General features: G+C 34.0%; 1 protein-coding gene across 6 annotated transcripts in view; it reads left to right on the top strand.

Annotated features, from left to right (window-relative positions):
- Positions 1–20873, top strand: part of FMN1 (formin 1) — a 168468-nt gene that overhangs the window by 79134 nt on the left and 68461 nt on the right. For all 6 annotated transcript variants that reach the window (XM_014267834.3, XM_026793155.2, XM_014267824.3 and 3 more), the window contains 3 exons: positions 5249–6015; positions 9599–9749; positions 19735–19822. In XM_014267834.3, coding sequence (XP_014123309.1) covers positions 5249–6015; positions 9599–9749; positions 19735–19822 — 1006 coding nt within the window. The remainder of the gene's footprint in view (positions 1–5248; positions 6016–9598; positions 9750–19734; positions 19823–20873) is intronic.

Below are 20873 nucleotides of genomic sequence, written 5' to 3'. Positions count from 1 at the left end.
TCCTTCTCTCTAGAAAATAGCCACATCTCCTAACTATATCCCTTGATACTTTGTGTCTTCTTTGTTCCCACTTTTTTTTATTTTCATGGCTTGGCATAAGTAACTAATTAGATGTAACAATCACTGTATAAAAGTCAGAGAAGGGAATAAAATCAAGCTCACTTTCTCCCTAATATGTTATTTTTCCACCCTAATTAGAATAAAAACTTGTAAAAGTGTGTGTTTCTCAGTTAAAGAAGAGGTCTGTCTCTGATATACCTAGCACAGCTTTGTTCATTAAATATGTGTCATTTTTACACAGTCACTTTTCAGAGTAGAATTACACTGTAAACACTTGGGAAAAAGTATTAGGCATTGACAGTGAGCATGAACTTGCTAGTTTCAAAGCAAAAGTTATGCATATTGCTTGTTCTGAACAGTATTTTAGGGAACTTTTTTATGATTTACTGTTAAAATTCTCAGGATTTTTAAACATTTTTGATGCAAGTAAGTCTGGACTAATAAGTTAGCAACTGTTTTCTGAATGTAGATGGCTGTAAATTTATACTTTCCTTGTGTTCATACATACAAATTGTTCTACAGCTTTTCATATTAGAGCAGTTCTGTGTCATGGTTAAAAGATTTTGTTCACATAAAATCACATTATATAAAGCAGTGAAACAACAAAAAATGTACTTCAGTTGACTACATTTAATTGACTGTAATTTACTATATTGACCATATGAAATGAGACTGTAATCTTTCTCTCACATATCAGAGCACAGTGAAAAGCTGTCACATTGGTATTGAGATTTGTCCATGTCAATCCACATTTTAATTCCAAAGACATTTAGACAACCTGTTGGTTACATGAATGAGAGGATTTAGTCTTTTTCTTTTGTGATTAATTTATGATTTGTCATCTAATACTTTAATGGTTAATGACAGTATTGTACATGGATTCAATATTTGGAATTTTTCTTTCTTGAGCATATGCTTCATCATTTCCTAGGTCCCATGGGACCAAGGCTGAGTTGTTGGCATTGTCAGAAAATATAATTTGCCTCTTTTCTCTGTGTTGTGTCAAGTCACTTAGCAGGTGCCAAAAGGAGGTCACTGGAGACATACACCAGAGGGTTGGGTGTAAAGGGAGAAAACAGGAAGACACTAGACAGCCAATCCAAGCACTCCTGTTGTTTTCCGGGTTACAGTGTTATCAGTATTTTTGGATATTTACATAATCCTCTTTCATGTATTTTAGTAAAGAGAGGTCTTTATTTTTTTAGGGATGGCTTTTATTTTAGCCATTAACAGAAGTAATTTTTTTAGGCAGAGGGTAACACAGGCCTTCTAAACTTAAATATAAATGTCTGTGTTTGAGGGATCTGAGAGCCAGCTGGCATCACTTGCTTGATGAATTGATTTTACCCAAGGAAAATGGATCCTGTCCATTTCAATGGCAGATACCAGACAAATCTCGACAAATTCAAGAAACTGATTTTTAAGTACAACTGCACTAGTGAGTCTTGAAAAGCAAAATAGACAAGAACCTTCTTTAGTTAGAATCAGAGGTGCAAAAAAGCCTGCATTTCAAGCAAGAGCAGATTTGGAGGCAAAAGACATTTTATCAAGGAGGATAGACAGAACTGCCTGTTTATTCAGCCTCTTCAAAATGGGTATTGGGTGGAAGCAGAGAGCTGTGGAAGAAAAAAAGGAAAATGAGGTACATTAGTCAGGAAGGCCAGTTTTAGAATTCAGAATAGAAAAGGGCATTTGACAATACTCAAGCTGAATCACGTCTTGCAAAGGAAATTTAAGGGTTCACTGAAAGTATTTTTCAGCCGTGGAAGCAGAAGGGAACTAAGGAAACAAGGGGAGCATTATCCAGTAAGGGTGAGGTGGAGACAAAAGGCATTGTTGATTTAACGTAGAAAATTAAGACCAAATGAGCTGCCCCGAATTTCAATAGCAGTAGTCATGAACACAGGGACAGAATTTCTCTTAAACTGAAAAAACACACAGCTTTTAGTACTGAATAAAGCACAAAGATTACTTTTTTTGCATATGACAATTCTTTTTATCCTAATACAGAGTTGACTCAATGAGTCTGTGATGTGCTGTCCTTTGCAGATCCTTTCCCCATAGAATTGCCACACCACTGATCAATCCCTTCTGTGGCTATGTACACTGCAGCCCTCTTTCTTGAATTGCAGCACGTATATTTTCATACTGTTTCCTTGTCTGATAAAATTATTGTGAATTCTGAATTTTGACTATGTACTTTAGCTTAATAGCATAATATTATTTGCCTATTATTGACAATTAATGCAAGAAAGATTGTGCCAAAGTAAGGAAACTTTTTTCAGTAGCACATTGCTGTGTGAATTAGACTTATGATACTCACAAGGTACTTTCAAATTGATGATTGAAATCTGATTTCAGCACATTAGAGCTTTTTCTTTTAAGCTAGCAGTATGAAGAAAAAATAGTAATAAGGCTTTATTGAAACATTCATGCTTCAAATATGGTATTTGTAGAAGTAACCTGGGAAAAATATATATCTACTTTCATGGAAATTTAGGCAGCTGTATCAATTCTGTGTGTGTGTACAGGAGAGACAGTAATATGTCAGTGGCTGACTGGCAAAAGTCACTGATACAATGGAAAGCCAGAGAACCTCAATAGACCAGGGCTTGAGGGCTTAATTTGATACTCTCTGAAAAAGCAGATTATTGCTGCAAGAAAATGAAATGGTCAGGGGAATAGAAATATGTTCCTTGCAATAGTTTATTTGGTATTGAATGTAGCTATACAATCCAGATTTCTCAAATGAGTGCTGCTGGGAAGCAAGCAACCAGGCTTCTATACCAGTCAGCAAAGTGGCAAATGCAGTTTTCAAATGAAAAGAAATATATCTAAAGCTTACTGATGAACATCTCCCACATTGTTCTTTGTAGTCTTGCTTTCATTTTATACAGCAATTTTACAGAAATTTTCTTTGATAGGATTCAAAATCCTCTACCCTTCTTCAGAAATAATGTTCATTCATGTATATAAGCTTTAGTTTCAGCTGCTTTCTATTATCTTCTGCTCCTCCAGCCTTCTGCCCATAACTTCCCTCCATCAAATACCTTGCTTCCTGCTGAAATAGTTTTACATTTCATCTTGCCTAAGATAGTTGTGACCAACTACTATATTTTGATTATGTTTGCTCTCCATTCGATTTATCATATGACTTTAGAGCATTTTATCTCATTTTAAGAAATATTTTACAGGAAGCAGACTTTTGTTAAGAATATGTATGTATTATTTATGCATGTATATATAAAATAGCACATATGAATATTCATGTTCTTGACACTTGTTGAAAGTACTATCATAGGTATATAAGGTAATCTTACTTTGGTGAAGAAGACTTACTTTGAGATGAAAAGTAATTAAAATAAAATTGGTTTCTTACTTATTACTAAATAGAAATATTACTTATTTTTTGTTATTACTAATGCTTAGTGGTTTTAGCTTTAATTCTTGTTTATAGGGTTTTTTCAAGTTATAGAAAATAATTCTGAAAACATGCAAGTGTTATGCTTTTTCTTGCTTTTCATTCTTTCACCTCAAATATAATTTTGACTTTAAACTGCCAATTTTATATTGTAAATTAAAACTGGAGATCTGTATTTGGAGATGCTTATAATACTAACAGAGTTGCATTTATGCCCATTTAAATATAATAAATAGTTTTGTTAGATACTGTGCTTCTTTTACAGTGTGTTTTTAAGGTGGCTTCAGATTTACTGCTGGGAAAATCTTTAACATTCAAAGTAGATTGTTCTGTGAGGGAGCTTTTGATGTCCAATAGGAGCAAAGTACTATGATAAAAAAAACTCCAGTTAAATTCCTTAAGGCAAGGAATTTAGGTTACTTCATTAGCTCATTTATGGATCAGTAAGCCAAGTTTAAAAAGAAAGGCAATGTCTTTGGAGCAATTCAAATGGCAGAAAATCTTGTAATAGTTGAATTGAACTAATAATGAAGATGAGTGCCAATAGATTAATAGTAGGAAAAGCAAGAAAGCTAAGTAAATGTATTGTTATACATATTTGTCCTGAGTCATCTATAAAACTAACCAAAATTGGGTTGTTTCCAATGTAAATCTGTTTGATTCTCTCTGTAAGACTTCAAACTTGATTTCCCACCTTTACACTTGCCAGTGTAAAGGAGCATTTTATACCCAGTGTGTTCAGATTGTTTACTTTGGATTTTATCCTACAAAATGGATTAGAATCCAAGCTGATCATACTCCTGTAAATATGAGTATCTTGTTTGCATATCTAGTCAAACTTCATTTCAAAATATTTGTAGAGGGATCCTGGAAGAACCATGAAAAACTCTCTTTCAGGAGTCATTGCCTTGCAAAGAATCATGGTAATATCAGCCAGCTGTCTGATAGTATCATGGCATAACAGAAAATAACTTGTAGGGACTTGATAACCTGAAATAGCAGTATTGGATTGCATTGGATTTTTTAAAGGAGGTATTTCTGTGCCAAATGTTTTGTATCTTTCTGATATATAGTAAGAAAAGTGGGGGTTTTTTCCTTACTTACTTAGTTATCCAGTGAAATAGTCTTTATTCTCTTGGTTCTAATGTTTATTTTCCTGAATTCTAGATTAAAATATATCTGGAAGAAATGAAATTTTAATCTAATCGCAGAGATAAACTTGAAGAATTTATGTGTACCTCTGTGAATTTTATTGATAATAACTCTTAATAAATTAAGATATTATTTTATTTAATGTTTTAACTTGAATGAATTTCAACCTCCGTTGTGTTTAATCTATTTTTTACTTCCTAACATGTTATCTCGCTATATATGTATATATGACATATATATGAAATGAAATAAGCAATTAACTAATGTCATTAAATAGAATAACATTTGAAAAAGCTACCTCTTTTCCATAATATACCATTAATTATTGCATTCAGTTAAAAACCAGTAAGTCTGCTTAAAGATAAAGTGCAACTTAAAATTTGCCCAAATTGATGTTCTGGATTTTTCCTTACAAAATATATTTTGTTGAAAGACACCCTGCTTACATTTCTTTAAAGATTAGTTATTGTCCAGTTTCCCAGAACTGGGAAAGAGAAGTGTTTCCCACTTTGATTAAGAACATAGTTCAAATGTGAAGATTTTTTAACAGACTACGAAATAAACACTTCAAAAAAATATTTGCACTAAGGATGTTTTTTTCTTGTTGCTCTGCAGTCTCAGTTTGAACTCAGGGTATTCCATATTCGTGGAGAACATGCTGTCTCAACTGCTCAGCTTGAGGAAACCATTGCACATCTGAAGAATGAACTTGATAATAAATTAAACAGAAGAAATGAAAAAGCAAAGGATATTGGTGTTTCTACTGAAGATGATAACCCACCAAAGGCATACCGAAATGTATGTATACAGACTGACAGAGAAACTTTTATAAAGCCTAGTGAAGAAGAAAACAGAGCTGTGAAAAATAACCAAATAGTACCCAAAAAGCTTAATATTTCTTCTTTGACACATAGTATATCTGCCCAAAGTGAAAATAAGGACAATTACAATGTACAGTCATCAGAAAGTGTCTTGTCTTGTCAACCAAAACAAATGCTGTCTCCACCACCACCACCACCTCCTCCCCTTCCTGATTCTTCACTGTCTGCTGTAGTTCCTCCACCACCACCTTTGCCAATGGGTCCAGCTTCACTGACATCTCAGTTTGGATCTGGTCCACCGCTGCCACCTCCACTTTCTGAAGGCTGTAGGAATTTTCAAGCACCACCACCACCGCCACCCCCACCGCTTCCAGGGCTGGGACCTCCTGTTCCTCCTCCACTGCCTGGATCTGGGTTACCTCCACCCCCTCCACCTCCTGGGCCTGGGTTGTTTTTTAATAGCACTTTATCTTCAAACCAAGGTCCTCGAAAACCTGCCATTGAACCTGGCCGTCCCATGAAGCCTTTGTACTGGACACGAATACAATTGCAAGATAACAGGTAAAATATACTTACTTGGACTTGAGCTGCTGCTTACAGGTCAGTGTAGAGACATAGAATTTACATAATTCTAGAAAAAAACCTGAATCGGTTCTAGAAGTCTGAAAAAAGAAGTTGTTCTAAAATGTCATATTTAAATTAAAATTGTATGTATTATAAATGAAAACTTTTTGCATCATAGCAAAAGCATGTTTTATTTGGGCTTCTTCTTGTAATAATGCAAGCACTGTATGGATAACTATAGTGACAGAGTGCTTCCCAGATTTAGCACTAAAGTGTAAAAGGGTAGCCAAGATATTAGAAAGATTTTTTTTATTTTCTTAAAATTAAGTCTGTGTTTGCATTAGAATTGAAATGTTAAAGTTTGGTCAGGGGAGAATTTAGTTTCATTTTTGTTTTCCAGTCACTTTGTGATCCATTCTCCAGAGAACTATATTGTGTCCTTCTCTGTGATTCCAGTTCTAGAAACTGGAAACAGTTAAACTGGAACCTAACCTCTGTGCATAATTCTGTCAGAGTAGGAAGAATAAAGCATATGTGTAAATATATGCAGCTCAGCAATCTGCAGCATGAAGTGTCCATTATGGACAAGTCTCAGTACTGATAGAGATCTCTACAGCTTTTAAAAAAATAGATATAAAATTTTGAAAAGAATATCCCCCTTACTGTGATGTAGGGCAGGGATAGAATCCCAGATGTGTTTGAGGGAGGGATGCCATCCAGAGGGACCCTGATATGCTTGAGTAGTGGGACTGCAAACAAGTCCAAGTGCAAGATCTTGTACTGAGTTGGGGCAACTCCCAGTATCAGTAAAATCTGTGATTAGAGGAGGTAGATTTGGGTAGAGTATAAGGAAGAAATTCTTTACTGTGGGAGTGGTGAGGCGCTGAAAGATTTCCAAGAGGAGCTGCAGATTCCTCTTTCCTGAAAGTGTTCAAGCCCAGATTGGATGGGGCCCTGCAGAGGCTGGTCTGGTGGAGTTGTCCCTGCCCATGGAAAGGGGTTGGAATGAGATCATATTCAAGGTTCTCTCAACCCAGGTAATTCTGTGGTTCTATAACAGTATTCCAGTAGAATACCTGAAATCCAAAGTTACTACAAAATACACTGTTTTGTCGGTTAGTTTGGAAGGGGTCATTTGGTGAACAGGCATAAATAAACAGTTTTTGGCCAGGTTTTTTTGAAATTATCCTACAGTCTTTGTTTATGCTACCTGTTTATTTAGCTGACAGGAGAAAAGCAGTTCTCCCAGTCACACTTTCTGAACCAGCATTAGTACCTTACTGCCACAGTTACTCTGCTGCTCTTTTTGGATTTGACTGATACTGACTTTCCTTCCTGTGTTTATTACTGTAATACAGAGCTCATTAGGAGGCATGGATCAAAAAGGATTTTTGGGGGATGCTTAAGTGCCACAGACTATTTTATTTTAATGAAGAGTTGTTCCTTAATTCAGGTCCCGTATTAATGCAAATAATGAAATTAAGTTATTATTGGGATCTTAAAGTTCAAACCATTATTATCTGTGTTCAAAATTATGTTAGCCTAGCAGCAGTTACCAAGATGCTAAATTTAAATATTTTAATAAGCTAAATTATATTACTATAGCCATAATGCATCATAATATGTGCTATACAGTATATACACACAGTATATTACTTATTATTATATTATTGTTGTTATATTATATTATTAATATAATATACTGTTAATTTTTAGAAATTATTATAGTTTATTTATTCTATAACAATTTATTCTGTAACAGTGATTTTTATAAATTATGTATTTATTTAAATAATGTAGTATAATATTTTATTTTCAGGTTTCTTTATTATATTTAAATATGTTTGAAGTAAATATCTTCATAGCAGTTAAGTGAATTTAAATATGAGTTTTATTTTACTTTACAGCTCTGAATTTATGTTGATGAGAAAGTACCATTATTCTGGTGTAATAATACATTGTAAGATGTCAATATTTTATATAAAATATTTGACAAGAACAGGGAAATTACTGAAATGTCAGTTGTATAGTCTTAGTTTTTCAGAATTAAAAATAATTGGAATTTTTCAGAATTGAAATATTTTGGAGCAGGAGTCTTGAACATTTAGTTTTAACTTTCCCAGTATTTCTTTGGCATAATTGTTTCATAGTGAATAAATAGTTAGTCCATAAATAAACTTTATTGAAATTCTTCCCATTGAATCAATTAAATAAAAGTTTTCTTTCTGAGACAGTGCTGGTTCACCAAGTTTTTGCAAGGTAAGGGATAATTCATAGCATTCTGATCAACTGCTGGTTACCAGATGTAATGGTCCAGCATTTTCATGGTCTGTATTACAACTGGAAATTTCTTCAAGGATTTGCTGCTCAGATCAGAACCTGTCCCGGACTTCTGGTTGCAGAGCCAGAAAGAATCCTTCATTCTTCAGTATTGCAAACACAACAACAAATATCAGGAAGCGTGAAGCTGTGGAGCTCTAAGCATGTCCTGTGACATAGAATATGCTGCATCAGCAGATGTTAATAAAAAACATGAAAAGTTCCTTAAACATTCATGATAATAGACAGTTGAGTATTAAGTAGAAAAAAATCCTAAATTTGAGAAAAAAAATTGACTCCTTTTAATTGGTAGGTATTCAATTTTGTTGCATATTACATCTATGTTTAGTGACATCAGCCATTTGTATTTTGTAGTGGTTTTCTTCACTTTTTTTTAGTTGCAAATAATTTCACTGCCTTTTAGTGACATCTGCTGGAAGATGTGGTCCCACCTTCTACTGATGAACAGACAAGAACACTCAGAAGTTTTGTCCCACATATTTTCCTGAAATTGAAAATTTTGAAACAAGGCCCTTTCAGAATTGAAGTGCAATGTTTGTAGCACTACCTATTATTTTCCCCTAATCCAGATAAAACTGGAGGATTGTGTAAACAAGCTCCCAGCTGATCCAAAACTAAATCTGGTCTTGGAAGGCAAAAAGAGAAAGAAAGATAATCCACATTTAAAATTTGCAGTTGGTTGAATGGAGAAGAATACTGGCTAGTCTCCCAAATATAAGCCACATAATTACTCTAGTTTCTCAGAACTACAACAAGGATAAATATGAGTATACAACATCTGTGGATAACATGAAGTAAATCAGGTCCTATACAAATTTCCCCAAACACACTTAAAATGTGCTTGAATAAAGTTTGTTCACTATTTGTTGATATTGTTTATTTTTATAGGTCTAGATAGATTACTGGGAAATTCTCAAAAAAGCTGACATTAGAGTACTTCTAATCCTAGTTGAAGTGGCAGAAATCTCTTGACATGTATTTGCACAAGCTGCCGTTGTTGCACCAAGAACGGTGCAATGCGAATGATGCATAGGCTAGCAGGCATGGACTAAGTAGCTCAAACTAATAACTAAAACTCATAGGGAAACTTTTAACTCCTTACAAGAGCAAGGTATAGGAAAGGAATGCTCTGTGTGTTGCTTTGAGTTTAAATCTATCATGGATTTTCATCTATTATGGTTAGATCTATTATAGTTTCTCATAAGGTTTTGAAATTTTATTATTACCTTTCCCTTTATAGGAAAACTGCTATGCCAACATTATGGGAATCACTGGAAGAACCTGATATACTTGACACTACTGAGTTTGAATATTTATTCTCCAAAGACACCACTCAGGAAAAAAGAAAACCATTATCAGAGACTTATGAAAAAAAAACCAAGGCCAAAAAGGTATTTATTGTTTCTTTGGGTTTTTTGTTTGTTTGTTTGTTTGTTTGTTTGTTTTTATGTGTGGTACTGTTTAGTCTTTCATTTTGAGTAAACTCCTTTTTAATTTTTGGATTTTTTGTGAATGAGCAAGAAAGAAAACTATGGATTGCTGATTCAATCTCAAATTTTTGCTTGAGAATGCAGGGCTAATATTTACCTTGGAAAATCTTTTACCTTTGCTAATGAAAGTTCCCCATCCTAATGAGGTAGAAAAAAATACTGTACAGGAGAACAGAATTAAAGTTCTAATTAATATCTGAAAGTGACAGTATTTTGGCCATTATTTGCCATTGAACTGACGTATATTTAATGCCTGTCTTTAGTTACTCCAGCAAACCTCTCTTCCACTGAGATTAATTTTGTTAGAAAAATGAAATTTAAAGCAAAATGTTAAATAAGGAATGCCAAATTTTTTCCAATATAGCTAAGGAGTTGTGTCAGGAAGGGGCAGGACAATCACGTCCTTGATAGCCAAAGCTACGTGCAGTAGCTGTGTCATTGCCATAGCATTTAGACATGATCCATTACAGAGGCAGCTGGCACTTGCCAATTGGTACGTGCAGATGGGAAAAACAAATGCCATTAGTAGTATTTACTGCCAGAAAAATTCTAGACTGAATAATAATCAATACTGTTTTCCTAAACCAGTGTGATTATACATCAGAAACTACTGAAACATTTATTGTGTTTTAAATTTCTTTGAGTTGGCCTGCTTGGAACCACAAGAGGGCACTTTGCATGTGAGCTGTGCTTGCTACCTTCAATTTTATAATACATAGAGCATGAAATATGTATACATGTTGGGGCTTTCAGATCTTTCAGAACATCTTTCATCATAATATCCCTGTATTGTGTCTTAATGCAACAGCTAATGAGAAGTATCAGTAAGGCTGTAGAATTTATAGAACTCAAATTCATGCGATGCAAAAAGTAAATAATTTAAAATGGGGCCTGGATGAGGACATACTGGCATTTGTAAATGCACACCAAAGAAATAATAGTTACAGTCCTTCAAATATTAGACTGATGTTGGGCATGAACATCTCCGTAAAAAATATTTTTATATATCTTACTTGGCAAATGCTTGAAATGAATGTGATATGTAGCAGCAGCTGTATCCATAAATTCAATTCGTTCACATATCTTATGCCTTCTTTCTAATATTTATTTTTACATTTCATTAATTTACCTTTTTTCAGAAAGAATTATATAATAGGAAATACAGGTTTCTAAAGAACTTTGAAGTATTTAATCACTGTAACTTTTATGGGGAATTAATATGCAAAAGTAGTTGCCTTTGTATTTCAAAATCTCAGTCATTAAGGGAGTATATCTACTTCTCCAAGGGAGTGACAGCAAACCAGGTACAAAATTAGGCCTGTATACTGAAAGATGAAATTATGCTTTTCTCTTTCCTTGCTGCTTTGCAAACTAACTTACTTGTTTGAGCAGCATGATTTTTTAGTGATCTCTCTTGGCTTAGCCAAAATTGAATTGGGTAGTACTTCCAGAACATATTGTTATAATAATATGCATTATTTCTCGTGAGCAACCAGTGTATTCTCATGCCAAGACATCCTTTTTATTTCTATCAACGTTTTAATTATTCTGCTTTGGTATTAGAGGCAATAAGATATTTTAAGACAATGGGTATTTTACTGAAATTAAAGAAATTAAAAAGGTTCCTTTAAAGTACTGTGGAAAATACAAAAGTACACCCCCTTAGAAATAAATTCAAAATTATATCTATTACCATGTCTTTAGTTTTGAAAACCAGTGGGAATGTGATGATGGTGTTACGAACCATGGGAACTGTAGGATTTTCTGTGAGAATTTACCAAAGTCGTGGTCAGTAGTGTGAAATTCTATCATTGGGTCAAATCAAAAATTAAAAATTAATCCACCTTTAGAATTCAAAGAAAATGTTCATTGAGTACAGAAGCATTTTCTTTTCGTGTATCCTGTCTTTTCACCTTTCTCAGTTAAATGGCTTGTAGTAGCAGCTGAATGTTATTAGAGACAGTTGGCCCTCTTAGATGGTCCTGTGTTTTTCTTGGTCTCTCTGAAAGCCCAGATATGTGCAGGCTGGCTCCAGTGGGTCAGTCTTGGTGGGCTGCAAATGTTACAGTAGTAGAGAGGCATTTTATTTACTTACAGGAGGATTTATTAGTAGATAATAACAGAGAACTCCTGTAGGTCAATATAAAATTGTCAGTTTGACTGGTTTCATTTCTGATTTCTTATGCTTCTTTTGGCTCTCAATGTTTCTTGCCTTTTTCCTAACAATTATATCTACTAGGGTTTTAGCAGGAATTTTTTCTTTGCTTCAGTACATAAATTTCTGCTTGTCTGATCTTAAAAATGGTACCCTTGTCACATTATAGGAAATTGTATAGTCTGGTTAAAGATGATTTCTACAGACATTAAGAAACACAAATCTTATATGAGGCTTATCATATAGATTTAACTGATGCCGTGTCATTATGTACTTACTTACAAATTCCTTTTTCATGTTCACTAAAAAGGCCTTCAGAGCAAGTTATAGGTACAGCAGTGAAGCTGTAGTTTGTGTTTGAAATATAATTAAGCTGTTTTATTTACTGATACCTGGTAAGACTGACCCACTCCCTACACTAACCCTCTTCTCTGCACAAACTATGCCTTATTTCATAGCATCTTACACAAACTAAGTTCAGCTTCTTTGGTTTTGAGGGAAATGACAGACCAATAGATGGTGCAGGTCGCTTATTAAAACATTATTGTTCAATACTTTGCTTCTTGAATGAGAATTACATCAGTGCCTCACAGTCAAGTTACTTTTTCAATTGGAATTAAGATTTTATCTTTTGAATTAGAGGGTAATTGTTTCTCATTTAACTCTTTTGCAATTCCAAATAAAACAATATTACTCAGTTTATTCTCAGAATTATTAGTTTTGTGAAACCAATTGGAATAATCTGTATGCTTAGGCTGTCAAATGAATGCTTTTGTGGAAAGCCTGTAAAAATTTCAGTTCTGTTCTTACCCATTTTCCAGGTAGTAGACACTGTATGGCAATACAGATTAAAAAATTCACTGTATGCTCTGCTTTCTTTTACTTGCAGCTGATAGACACCTGCCATTTTCAGCCAGAAATGTCTAAATGTCCTATATAAGCTGCACCAGGGAGATTTAGGTTGGACATGGAGGAATTTCTTCACAGAAAGGGTGATTAGCCTTAGGAATGGACTCTTCAGGGAGGTGGCAGTCACCATCCCTGGAGGTGTTTAAGGAATCACTGACTGTGGCACTCAGTGCTGTGGTCTGGTTGACGTGGTGGCGTTCAGTCATAGGTTGGACTTGATGTCAGAAATCTTTTTCGACCTGATTGATTCTGTGATTAAGATAAATGGAATGGCTGGTCTATTTTCCAGTACCATTTGGCAAGTTATGCTCAGAAAGGAAACTTCTGAGTATATATATGAATATATACATATATATTTATAGTCATATATATTATATAATTACAGTATAATAAAATGTTTTGTAAAACAAATATTTATAATATATCAATAATATTTCAATATATCATCAATAATATTTCTATTCATGCGTATATATACTCACTGTCAAAATAGGAGAATACACTGGGGACTCTGTGGACTTCTCTGCTGGTTGTAGTTACTTTGTATTTTCACTTAATTCTTGGATAGCAGAATGCCAGCTCTGCAGCCACCACCTATTTGTGAGAGGCTTCAAATGTACTGAAATAGATCCTTCACAAGGTTTTCATGTGTCTGAGATCTCATCTGACAGACAAAAATAAGCACAAAGCTAATGCAATTAACCACAAGGTTAATATGATTAAGAATATTCAGCTACCTAAAAAATAAGATGGGGTACAGCTGACTAACTGACTAGTAATAGTTCAGCGGAAAGAGTCTTGGCATTATAGTGGCTCACAAGAGGAATATGAATTGTCAAATCATGGTAATACTAAAAATGAAAAGCAGAACTCTGACAGATCAAGAAGTACTGCTTGCAAGACACTACTCAGCCATGTCTCAGTTAAGATCTGTATCTACATTTAGGCACTACAACCCTTCATTAAAAATTTGCTAACTAAAGAGTCAAGAAGAGGGAGAATAATGAAAAGTAAAGTAGTCTCTAAGGGAAGAATCAAATTATTATGATTGTTTAGTCTAGAAAGGAGAAGGTTGATTGGGACACACAGTATAAGTGTAATCAAGTGCATGCAGCTGCTACAAAGAAAAATTATGAAAAGCTTTCTAAGAGCAAGGATACCGAAGGAATGCAGAAAAATTTTGGCTAGGGAAATTGTGTTTCTGTATTTGCAGATCTTTAGGAAAGTTTGCTTAGAGTGGTACACATATAATTGATAACTATCTTGAAGTGCAGAAATGTTGTCTTGTTGTGCAGAATGACATTTCGAGTGCCTTTTCAACATCTTGATTCTGTTAATCAATTAAAAGACATAAAGTTCACCTTCTGCCCATTGTCATATGGGTTGAAACAGCTGGCTGTACTTTTTTCAAAAATATTTCATGATTCCCAAATTTGTTGCATTCATGCCAGATAGAAATGGCTTATTGGGTTACACTGATTTCTAGAGGCTTCTGATAAGTGTGTGGGGGAAGAAAGGAATGGAAATTAGGAATCTTAGCAGCAATGGTAATGCAACTTAAAGGACTGCATAAAAGGTGATTTTACTTATTTTTAGAAATATAATAATTTATTTTGGAAAAATATAGTTCATTCACTTGATGGTGATACAATGTAAATCCCATATAGGCTAAGCAAAGGTCGGGTGTATCTTTCTAGTACACAAATATATATACATAAGACTGGAATTTTTTTATTGTAATGTTTATCTGGGCTTAGAAGCTCTGCAAACTGTGTGGCTGCTCATGCTTCTTTGATCTTGAAGCCCTTTGTAAAATGTAGCACCTTTGGAAGAACTTTAAGGTTTTTTTCCAATTGTACACCCTCTGAAATAATGCAGGAAACTCTTGTTCTTGCATTTATTTTCTCTGCATGTATGCAATCTTTCATTTAATGTTCTATGTATTATATAGATAATGATAGAAATTAGTATTCTGAGGCTTTGATATTATGTCTTGACAATAGAATTTGGTTTATTCTGGTTGGGAGAATTTACTGGCTAGATGAATATATTAGTTATGTCCCAGTATTAGAACAAAATACTGTGCAAGATATATAAACATTAAAAATATAATTATTCTCTCATAAAATGTTTTTTAATTGAGACTAGATGCATTATAATCTTATATGAAGTAATGTAATGCAGTAAATGTTTGGAGTTGATGTCCATGAAATGGAGAAGAGATGATTGCTGACGTTCCCAGAGACTCTAGGTGGATAAATAATATACAGAAGGAGTGGGATTTATTTCATAGTTATTTTATATTTCTGAAGTGGTTGAATCTGCAGCAGGAAAAGTTCAAATTATTGGAGGAAAACAAAAGTCCCTTAGCTCCTGAATATGAATCAAATAAATCGAAGACATATTCATTATATATTAACCTAATATTCTGAAATCTTGAAAAAGAGATATTTAAAAAAGATATATTTGCTGCGATTTTTTCCATGTGTATTTTGTAGCTCTTTTGCTAGATTTAGCACATATTTTGACGTTGTGTTAGTTTTTCCAATATATTTGAGCACTTGTTAGTAATTTATCCTCAAAAACTCAAGTATTTTCTATACTTTTTCAAGAAACAGGATAGTTGGATATTTGTGATGCTACTCTGTCTTCATCTTGCAAAAAATAAAGAAGAGCAAATGTCAAGTAATTTGTGTCAGGTGTATGCTCCAAATGAAAGTCCATCAATCATTTTTGGCCCTTTAGTGCAATGATTATAATTTCAAAGACGCAGGAGGACATTAAAGATAATGGCTTTTCTGTTGTCTATTATCTCTAACAGACTTCACATAATTGTTAACATGTGTTCTCATTTACGAAGAGTGTCAATATTTTGAGTGAATTGCATTTTTTTAACTGAAAGGGATATGCCTGTCAGCAAGATTTTTGTCCATCTAACTAAATGAGGAATTACAATTAATAAATTTTGTGTTTCCGCAAGAAGGGCAGATATTGCAGAAAATGTTGGAAGCTTTGCAGGGGTGAAACACAATGACTGTCTTCAGCTGTCTGCATAAGATAATAAACAGTGTTCAAACTTAAGCAGAAGTACTAAAATGCTAGCGCATGCTCGTCCGAGGCACTCTCACTTTCTTTTTATATTTTATGCTGTTCTGAGAAAAATAATGGCATTCCTTGTTTATCACAAAGCCCTGAAGTCATGTCAAATATAGAAATTATCCACAGGGTGAACGTCTACTTTGTGGTTTGTCTAATTTTTACAGTTCTGATAGGAGTAAAGACATTGAGAAATGTTTCTTACTAGCTCATTCACACCTCCTATTTGAACGTGATGTATTGCCATTTGTGTGTACTTTAGAAAAAGGCTAAAAGTAGTGGTGTTTTCAAGCTAATAAAATTGTAAATAGACTTTAAAAAATATAAAGCTATGGTTCACCCACATTAAGGAAAACGTAGTTAAATTTGGCTCTCCCTTGAGTAGGAATATGAGAGATAACGTCTAGTCTTAAGCTTCTGAAATTTCACTGGTAACTCTTGGATTGTTTATGCAGAATGGTTTGAGGGACATACTTTGGCTTCTTGTGCAGAATATTCTTCCTGTGTTTGCACAGGGTTTCAGCAATCCAAACATGGGTCCAGGCTGTTGATTTGCTGTAAAAGTTGGTGAGTGGGAATGGAGGGAAATGCTGTAATATGCAGGACAGCTTTTTAGCTTATGGCTTTTCTCAATAAATTTAAATATTATGGAAGGAATCCATGCACCACCAGGAGGAAGGATTTAACTTTTAATCACTAAAGTAAACTGAATCTATTCAGATTTCAGCACCAGTAAGTGTCCTGGACAGAATATAGGCGTTGCAGTTCGACAGAACAGTAAAGTCTGCTGTGCAATATTTAATGAAATAAATTTCTGTCTACATTAGAGGAACACCTTCTAATGGGAATGACAGAATAATTTATTAGTGTATTCAAGCTTTGGTATATCTTCACTTTTTAGTTAGATTACAAAGATTTGAAATATGTAGATGCGACAATTGTGTACAGCAAATCATCTAACTTAACATTAAAAAATAGGGAAAACCAGCAAAAATCAAAAAATGCTATGGATCAGTGAAGTAAAGGAATTATCACCAGCCATCACAATTTTGTCACTAAGCCAGAAGATGCTACATCCATTACAGCAATGCATTTGTAGTCTGGAGGAGCAACAGGCAGCTGGCAAACCCCACCAGCTGGCACAGCAGCATCAGCTGGCTTGTAGCTGCTTACCTGTCACTGCCAGCTACAAGCAAGTCCCAATGTGCTGAGAAGTGATCAGTGATTTGTGTTTTAAAAGCATAGACTAAATAGTTCAACACAGTCTTTACAAACTTTCCTTTTATTTGCCTTATGTTTTTACTGAACTGAAAAAGTGTTGATTTTTTTGTGTCTCCTTTCTATTTGGAATTCACACACATATGTAATTCCCCCTTAGTGACAGAATAACCATCATTTGGGACAAAGTTAGTGTCTTTGAAAATTAATTCTCTGTTTTACTACTGATTATATATTTTAACTGCAAAATCTTTCAAGTTCCACATTGATTCTAAAAATCTATGACAAAATTTCAGTATAATACTTAGCATTATAACTATGGGTTTGAAGTAGGTTTATGCTTAATGTAAACTATTCTGTCGTCACGGTCCTCCATTTTTGCTCTCTAATGAATTAATTATTAGCTTTCAGTTACTTGGTTGAAGCTACTTTAGGTAGTCTGCATCTAGCTTGATGCCTGGTAATTGTGACCATGTGTACGTTTGTCTAAAATGCAAGTGAATATACAGTCAGTTGCTGTTTCAAATCATTAATCTCTGGTTTAACTTTTAAAATTATATAGGGCTTTCTTTAAGGATTTTCTCACAAATTGTTTAGGGGTGAGGTCTTGCTTAGTGATATGAGCTAGTTTGATCATGTCTGGAGGATATAGTAGCACTTACAAATACTTCAGTGGAATGATTTCAAATGTCATATTGTCTACAAAAGCTGTAGTCTGGAAAGGTTTTGCCTCAAACTAGGCATGTCTAATGGGGTTTATGACAACCTATGAATTTGCTCTGAACAAGGTCAGCTTGGAGGTCAGTGAATGCTGTACAAATTGCATACTGCTCAAACCTGTAATTATCCCTGTAAGAAGTTAATGTGCTGTGGAGTTCAGCAAATTCATGTAAAGCTTCAGAGATGACCGTGATAAACCAGGCAGTTACATTTGCTCCGAAGAATCAGTCAGCAGGATGTGATGCTTCCACAGCGTTCATTTAAGGTAACTTGGAGCAAAATCATCTTGTCTGCTTGTGTACTCACAAGATAAAGAGCCTGAATTATTTTGTCTTTTGAACAAAACACTTTCCACAGTATTAATTTCTTGATATCCATCATATGTGCTGTACATATAGGCAGAAAAAAATCTCAGGATAGATTTTTTCAAATTTTGGCAGAAAATATGCAGTATCTACTTTAGCATAAGTTTATTATTGAGTACGTACAAGAGGGACCTAAAATGTCTGTCAGATCTTTGTTAAAGAGAGCATTTGTTCCAACTTGTGCATGTATTACCCCGTTTCAGTACTCCAGATAATTGTAGGAATTCATAAAAATCAGAAGGTTTACTATCTAAATAAGTATTTTCATAGGCAAGTATTTGTAAATCACATAAAACACAGGAAACATTTTTATGAGTTAATATAAATTTTGTCAGTTAACTGTCTTTGAGTTATATAAAAGCATTCTAGCAATCAAGAATAATGATTTTTTTAAGTTCTTACTATGATTAAATATCCAAATATAAGCGCCACCTTTAATTTAAATAATAAAATTAAATTTGGAGAAATATAGATTAAATATTCAAATACGAAAAATATAAATTTTGGGAAAAACATAGCTATTAGTTTTAGTTTTGCATAGGAGTTAGTATTTTTGATAGTTCTTGTACATCAACACTATGAAGTAAACCATCTGCTTCGATCAGAACATTTTGTATTTTTGAAGAATTTGTGTCTGTATTGCATTTTGTGATGTGCTCCTGTCATATCTTTCTTATGAAATAAATCAAAATTACAAATACCAATATCCCAGACATTGTGAGAAATAAGTTTTTACATTTGTAACATCTGAGCAACACTGATCCCTTTCTTTATAAGTAATTTCAACCAGCCAAAATAACATAAAGGTTTCTCTTCCTCCTTTCTTCATCTCCCCCTAAACTCTCATCAGAAAGTATTACAGTCTGAATGTCAGTATATTATACTCTCAAATATCTGTACCCAAATGTGAAAAAAATCCTGAAATCCCTGTGGAGTGTCAACAGTGTGGAATATGCACATTCAGACATGAGCAAAAGAAATACTTTGAGTAGCGCCCAGTGTTCCAGAAGTAGTGCTGAGAGGACATAAAAAGACAATTCTTCAATTCTTCTTGGTCAGGAATTGATTCTTTGCTGAAAAAAATAGACATAAGCCTGTTCACACTGAAATGTAAACTACCAGACAAACTCAGGAACTTGTGGTGTACTCAGTGTCTTTAATAGTTCATATTTGTCATTTAAAGAAAAAGGTGGGGGGAAAGCATATTCCAGAATAAATATTTGATGTGCCTTTTTCTTTTCCTATGTAACAGCATCCTACAAGTAAGAGGTGATGTTCTTTGGTAGAACTGGTGAGAATTCAGTCTTAAAATTCATTTCTTAAAATTCATTGTCAATTCGCAAATTAGCTTCTGTTATAAAAGTGGCTGAATCCTTTGTAGAGTGTTCCCTTGATCTCAGATCATTTTGCATCACCTTTCTAGATTATCAAATTGCTGGATGGAAAGCGATCTCAAACTGTAGGAATTTTAATATCGAGTTTGCACTTGGAGATGAAGGATATTCAACAAGGTAAGTGTTTTTCTCACACTTATTGTATTATGCATGGATATTTTATCATAACCCTCAGATATTTTATCATAGCCCTCAGCATGTGTATTGAATAGTCTCCTAAACTACCAGAAGAATCATTCTTCCAATACATTCCAGTTTATGTAAAAGTTTCACCTAAAAACTAGAATCAAATTTAGGTACAACTCTTTCTGTACCTTTAGAGTTGGCATAACACTTTCAGTACAGTGTTTTCATATTCCTCCCCTGCAGTTCCCTGCTTTTTCTAAAGCAAGTCATCCACCAACAGGAATTAAATGGAGGGCTTATGCATAAATCTCTCAGACTTCAAGCATGCAGTCAGTATTTTTTAATATTTACATTTTGCTTCAATAACAGTATAAGAAGTACATCCTGGACTGATGTTACCATGTAAGAATCAGAAAGAGAATTACTGGATGGCATTTTTCAAAGCATAGGGCTAGTCAGTTGTAAATTCCATTACTGGTAGAAATTATTTGAGTTTGCCAATACAACTGTAGAGAAATACAGATTTTTCAGAACACTGGGGTGATTGAGAGTCTGCTTATGTTCTGGATTTAAAAAGATATTGTTCAAGGATATTGTTTATTTCTTTTTCACATTAAGAAAAGGAAAATATTCACCATTTAAAACAACTGCTGGAACAACTCAAGTTGATGTCTCCTTTTTTGCTATTGTTTTCCCTCCATCACATGCAAATACTGGGTAGGGTGTTGAGATGCTGCTGGCATTGATTATTATTAATTTCAAAAGAGCCTTTGAGCATCTACCACTTTAAAAGCACAAGGGCTTACAGATGTCTCTTGGGATGCAGAGGAATAAGGAAAAGAAGGAATAACTTTGTGTCTGCCAGTATTGTGTGAAAGGTATCAGAATGAGATGGAAAAAACCCACTATTACTAAAGGTCTAAATAATTTGCTGGCAGAAGTGTCAGCAGCACAGGGATAGGATAGAAGCTTTATTACAAAAACTGGGTAATATTCTTAAGAATCTTCAGAGATTAGTTTTCTTTTTATTTTCCATGCCATG

This window comes from Zonotrichia albicollis, chromosome 6, assembly GCF_047830755.1.
Source record: "Zonotrichia albicollis isolate bZonAlb1 chromosome 6, bZonAlb1.hap1, whole genome shotgun sequence".
NCBI classification, from domain to species: domain Eukaryota; kingdom Metazoa; phylum Chordata; class Aves; order Passeriformes; family Passerellidae; genus Zonotrichia; species Zonotrichia albicollis.
Note: the sequence above shows the minus strand (reverse complement) of the source record. Positions and strands in the feature narration are given on the sequence as shown.